Raw genomic sequence first — 5,885 nt, 5'->3', positions numbered from 1 at the left:
TGTGAGGTAAGGGTTTCTAGTGGCTCACACAGCTGTGCAACCCAGTACCACGCTGCCAACAACAAAACAAAAATTGGACCAGCAGGATTTCCTCCCCTAAATCGACCATAAACCACAGAGAAAGAGAGAAACCTGCCATCTATCCACAGAGAAAGAAAAGGCAGGGATGAGAATGACGTGTTTGCCCTTTTTAGTGGCTCTGAACAACAAGATACAATTCCTTTTTTATCCTCTTTTCTGCATTTTTTCAACATAGAGGCGGTTCTAGCAAACCAAACTAATCACTCAACAATCATAAACCGATCTTAGCACATAGCTAACATCCACAAATCAAACCAATCCAAACTAGCTGAAAGCAAATGATTAGCTCGGGGTGACTTGGCCATATGTGCTTACGGCGCTGCGAATTTTTGCGAACACCTGTTTTTTGCTCACATAGGTCTTGCTGACAGAATCATTTACAAAAAATACCGAGTTTTTTTCTATTATAACACTTGTTTTAACAGGTTTCTCCCTTATAGTATTTTTAATGTGACCTTCTATATAGTAGTATTTACAAGTGCTATTACTCTTTAAAATAGTATTCTCACCTCTTTTTATTATTTCATTTTCCTTTATTTTTCCCTTCTCCTAAACTTACTGTATTGCCCCCAATCCCCATCACATCTGTTCGTTCGTTTCTTGATAGCATTCGGCGCCGCCATATTTTCTAATGTCTCTACCGTAATAGTGTGTAGCTTAATTGTCAATTCCCATCTGTACACTCAGTTTAGAAGAAGGGGAAAAATAAAGGAAAAAAGAAATAATATTTGAACATTTGTTTGCATGTTTATTCAGTCATATATACATATTTATGTTGATGCTTATTAACTACTAATATTGCATAAATATACATTTTCTTGAGTAAATATTGTTTCTATTATCAGTCTGTTGGTTTGCATATATGTAAATGGCAATTTTTATAAGGCAATGATATATTTTTTTTGATGTTTGACTGTGTTGACATTTATTTCGTTAGGGTCATAAAACACAATTAATGACATTTTTTCAATTAGTTCGTATAATCATTGGTGTATATGTTGTTCTAACTCAATGAAGCGCATATGTTTTACATTGTTCTTTTACAGGCTGCTGTTTCAACAATGCGGAAGGTTGATCGACCCCCAACCAATCCGAAGCGTTTAATCATTGAGTCAAGTCAAGAATGTTTCAGTGTTGACATTCCACGCTCGACTGACATAGCAGACCCTACAAATACGCCGTCTGATGGTGATCCTCCGCAGCATAGAAAGACGGGCGTTGCAGCTGCTGCTAAAAACATTGCTATGCCTAATGTGGATGATGATGATGACTTTGAGCCACCCAAAAAGAAGTGCAATATCTCAATGGATGCCCCAAATAAGACGCAGGTGAGTTTACAACATTGCAGAAATTAATCGTTTCCAATATTTTAATCATGCATCTAATCTCAATTCATATCTTATGTGCTGAAATTTATACCTTTCTACATTACCTTAGCTCATTATTACAAAACAGTCATAGTACAAGTAACTTTGTATAAATAAGAAAGCATAAATTGTGATATTTAAGTATTCACATATTTATCCATCTATCTACCTTTTCATTTGAGAAGCTCAACATCAGATGCAACCCAGGAGATGTTCTTGCGTCCATTCAGATATTGAATGAAAGGCAACGTCAAGCTATAGTCAGAAAAGGATTTTCTAGTATTCTTGACATGACAATTGATGCAATTGGATGTCGAACACTTCTCTGTTGGCTCATGCAGAAGCTAGACCCCAGGGACATGACTCTTCGTATTGGTCCAGACAAAGAACTCAAAATCACCAAGCAGACTGTCCATCAGATATTGGGTCTTCCAAATTTGGGTGGTGGAAAGCCCCTTAATATTAATGAAGCGAACGCTGCGGCAGCACTTCGGGCCTCATTGAATATTAGCAAGGATGAGTTTGTTATTTCAAAGCTCCAAGACAGATTGAGGCTAGGCCAGGATGATGATCTTTCTATCAGATATTTTTTTCTCATTCTCTTCAATCGGCTGCTATTCCCAACAGCTAGCTGGTCTATTTCTTTCAATGAGGTTGTACTTACAGAAGAAATGGAGCGATTCCCTCAAATTGATTGGTGCCATCTAATTTTTAGTGACTTATGTGAGGCTGCCCAGAGATGGCACAACAGGAGCATTAACAATGTGTCGGCGACGATATATGGCTGTTCCATCATTGTTCTTGTAAGTTTCAAAATTAAGTTGTCAAATCTTTTATTAGATTATTCATTTGCAATTTGAAAATACATAGACATATTATGTGTTTACGTTCATTTGTATATGACTCATGAAATATTTATATTATGTAGCTGTATTATTTGGATCATTTGCATCATGCTGCTGCTCCAAACAACAAAAATGGCACTCCACGCATAAAATATTTTAATAAGAATATTATAAGGGCGTTGTCAATGGCCGATAAGCGGAAGCCTCGCCAGGGTGGTGAACCATTTGGTGTTTGCCCTGTGAGTCTTCATTTCTTCTATCATATTTTTCCTGTCCTTTATAACAATGTTATTTACAACTAGTTACATAATTATTAATTTTGATTCTGTTTCATCAGTTTCGTAGCCTATTAGTTAGCTTGTACCTTTGAACCCAAAATGTGCATTATGTCTTTACACTCAAACCTGACATAGTACAAGTTATAAAACATTAAGTAGCCCTTTCTGAAAAAAAACTCTATGGTTGGGTTACCAAGTTGATCCAAAGTAATAATTTTTGGGAGCACCATTTATGATTAACTTTGTCTTAGATATTATATAATTACCCTCTAGTAGACTAGTACTACTGCATGGATTTGCTTGACTCATCTTACTGGCTGTTATTGCGCATTCTTGCATTTTCTTTGTAAAGTAAATATTCTGATCAAACTCGAGCCATGAACAGTACTGCAAATGGGTGTGGTGAGGGACTATTTGTCTGTTTGATTGGGATCTGCCAGGCATTGATCATGACCCCAGGCAGATGAAATTGTGCGCCTGGGAGCACTGCCTGTGCCTGGCAGGTTTCCTAGGGATCCCAAGCAAACAGCCACTGAAAGTATATATTCATGTCGAAATGTTTTCTTGCGTTCACTATAATATACCTGGCAGGTTTCCTAGGGATCCCAAGCAAACAGCCACTGAAACTATATATTCATGTAGAAATGTTTGCTTGCGTTTACTATAATATGGCTCCCTATCAAATCTATATTACATTTAGAATGTCCTGATAGATAAGAGGTGTCAGGATTGCTATCCTTGTATATGGAAGCTGAAACTTGCAGTATTCATGGCTGGATGGTTTGAAATATAGTTTGTGGTCTTCTTTTCTTTCTTAGTTGGAATACACATCTTGATTTTAGTAGTCATATAACGATATCAATTCATGCCATGCGTCAATCCATATACATAATTATTAATTTTGATCCTGTTTCATCAGTTTCGTAGCAGCAGTGAGACATGTTACGTCTCAAAATCGCCAACTACTTGCCAGATTGAGGTTAGGTCATATACCCACTATGATCTTTGTTTGTCTGTTGCTTTACCATACTTATCATATCATTATTATCTTTTTTTACTTCAGTTTCCTATGAGGCCAGAAACTTTTGATGAAGACCCAAATCAACATGATCGACTTCCCAATATAATCATCCAACTCCCTCTTATGCAAGACTTGATGGCAAATAAGATTCAGATGCTTCCTGTACATCAACGCCAGAAGTTCCAAGCTACGTTGATTGATTATGACTTAGAGGTTGGCAAAATATTTGCCTCTATCAAGCAATGTTTGAATACTATTGGTACAAAGCAGTCCAATCTAGCTGCTACATTTGGAGAATTGATTGATGAGGTTCTTCGGGCCGATGAATCTGTTACACCAAATACTGTTAGTATTTAAGCTTTACTTATATATCTTTTCTGTCTTGATATCTTGCATTTCATGTTTACATATTCTTATTAACGTATACTTCATATTTTTTGTGCAGCAAGGTCAGACAGTGGTAGGTGGCACAGTTGAAAATGATTCTGGACCAGTATTTGACAAGACTCCTATTGGGAGTGTTTCTGCACCAGGTCTCTTCTTATCTGAATTAGAATGTGCTCGCGCTCTTCGGGCATACTTGTGTTCTAGGTTCATTGAATTGGACAGGTACATAATTTTCAATTCTTTTGACTTGGCATATTTTTTAATTCTTTTTAATTCTGATTGAACAACATCGTGGCAATTTGTTGTATGCTCAATCTTTTCTTACGTAGAAATATAATTGACTTTGGTGAACATCGCGCCAATTGTTGTGACATACAACAATCTTTTGCTGATGGCGCATGTCTCGACAACGTGTTTATGCAATGTTTCATTGAGTGTGTCCGTGATGACTGGTCTAAACATATTCCTCCACTCAATGCTCACCAGCTCATTCTAGATGTTAATGTTGGGGTATGACTTCTACATTTATACCTCTTTTTTAAATGCATATCTTTAATGGAAATTACATAATACTTCTCTATCCTATTAGGCTATATTGAACTTTGAGGAGCAGGAGCAACATAGTAAGTCTCCTCGTCCATTTGACCCTTCAGTTTTGGAGAGTTACCTATTGAAGACACTGCCTTCTTTCAAGCAGCTGGATGACTACAAATCAGTTAATTTCTGTTCCTTCACCCTCCACACTCTCTCCTCATTTTGCTGCATTTAAATTTTAATCCAATCATCCATATCAACCTTAGTGTATTAAACATTTGTTATTTCCATTTTGTGTGCATGTAGATAATGGTACCCATGCTACGATCTGGACATTGGACATTGTATGTTGTTAATCTTCAGATTGGACGCATACATGTGTTAGATTCCAACCCTTATGGACCAGAGATGGGTGGGACTATCTGGAAAAATTACCATTGTATACCTATGGATTTGGGTGATAGGAAGGTTTCATGGGCCAGGTTAATGATGAGTAGGCTCAATCTAGCTATTCAAAATGCTCGACCAAGATCAGCTCTCCCTGCTTTTTTGAAGTACCCTATTGAACTCATGAATAACTGCCCAACAATGAAATTGGGGTCTAATGATTGTGGATTCTTTGTCATGAGATATATGCAGAACTACGACTACATGGTTGGAGCTATGAATGCAGTCATTGATCCGGTACATAATACATAGATAGTTTTTTTGTTGTTATGACATAATGTATGTACAGTTATGTCTAACTCACCTTTCCTTATATTTGTTTGCAGGATTATTCAGAGGACATTCGCTCTCTTGTACTGCATTACCTAATATTCCATCGACTAAATAGAAACAGCTTCGTGGTCTCCCACCTGGACAGATTCAAGTTCTCTCAGTAGTAGCCTAATATAGTTTACTATCTTAATATTAGTATGAACAACATGGTCTGATGGCTTTTGGTGGCTTCAAGTTATCTCAGTTCTAGCTTAGTTTATGGTAGTGTCACTGAATGGTGTGCATGTAAATATTGGTCTGTTGGCTTATGTTAGGATTCAGATAATACTTATGTCCATATGCAGCTCTTAGCAAACTCTTATATACATCGTACCAGATATGTTTTAGATGGTTATATTTATATATGATAGTTCTGCACTTTATCATTTGTCTTATGGTTTTTATATCTTATTCAGTGATGTTCTTCATTTATATGCTTTCTTTCTAAGTTCATTTATTCAGTCTTTTCAGTTATTCTCTGGATTGATTATGCAAAAACCTGATACTGTTTATGCATATTACTGAATATGTTTATGTTTTTTTGTATACTTATTTACTTTATGCGCCTGTTTATCCAGCTTCATTGTGCTGCTTATCTTTGATCAGTTCTGTT

General features: G+C 36.6%; 1 protein-coding gene across 6 annotated transcripts; it reads left to right on the top strand.

Annotated features, from left to right (window-relative positions):
* Positions 1–1,127: 1,127 nt before the first annotated feature.
* Positions 1,128–5,658, top strand: LOC103628548 (uncharacterized). 6 transcript variants are annotated; one of them, XM_020552909.3, is made up of 10 exons: positions 1,128–1,409; positions 1,790–2,251; positions 2,377–2,532; positions 3,491–3,550; positions 3,635–3,937; positions 4,038–4,201; positions 4,309–4,489; positions 4,569–4,694; positions 4,820–5,197; positions 5,287–5,658. In XM_020552909.3, exons 1-10 carry the CDS (start codon positions 1,143–1,145, stop codon positions 5,395–5,397), a joined length of 2,208 nt encoding a protein of 735 aa, XP_020408498.1. In that variant the 5' UTR covers positions 1,128–1,142; the 3' UTR covers positions 5,398–5,658. The 6 variants fall into 6 exon arrangements, with proteins under 6 accessions (XP_020408498.1, XP_020408496.1, XP_020408497.1 ...); XM_020552907.3 differs by having other exon boundaries at positions 1,634–2,251; XM_020552908.3 differs by having other exon boundaries at positions 1,631–2,251; positions 4,047–4,201.
* The last annotated feature ends 227 nt before the right edge of the window (positions 5,659–5,885 follow it).

Source organism: Zea mays, chromosome 4 (genome assembly GCF_902167145.1).
Source record: "Zea mays cultivar B73 chromosome 4, Zm-B73-REFERENCE-NAM-5.0, whole genome shotgun sequence".
In the NCBI taxonomy this organism is placed as follows: domain Eukaryota; kingdom Viridiplantae; phylum Streptophyta; class Magnoliopsida; order Poales; family Poaceae; genus Zea; species Zea mays.
This window is presented reverse-complemented; position numbering and strand designations above follow the sequence as displayed.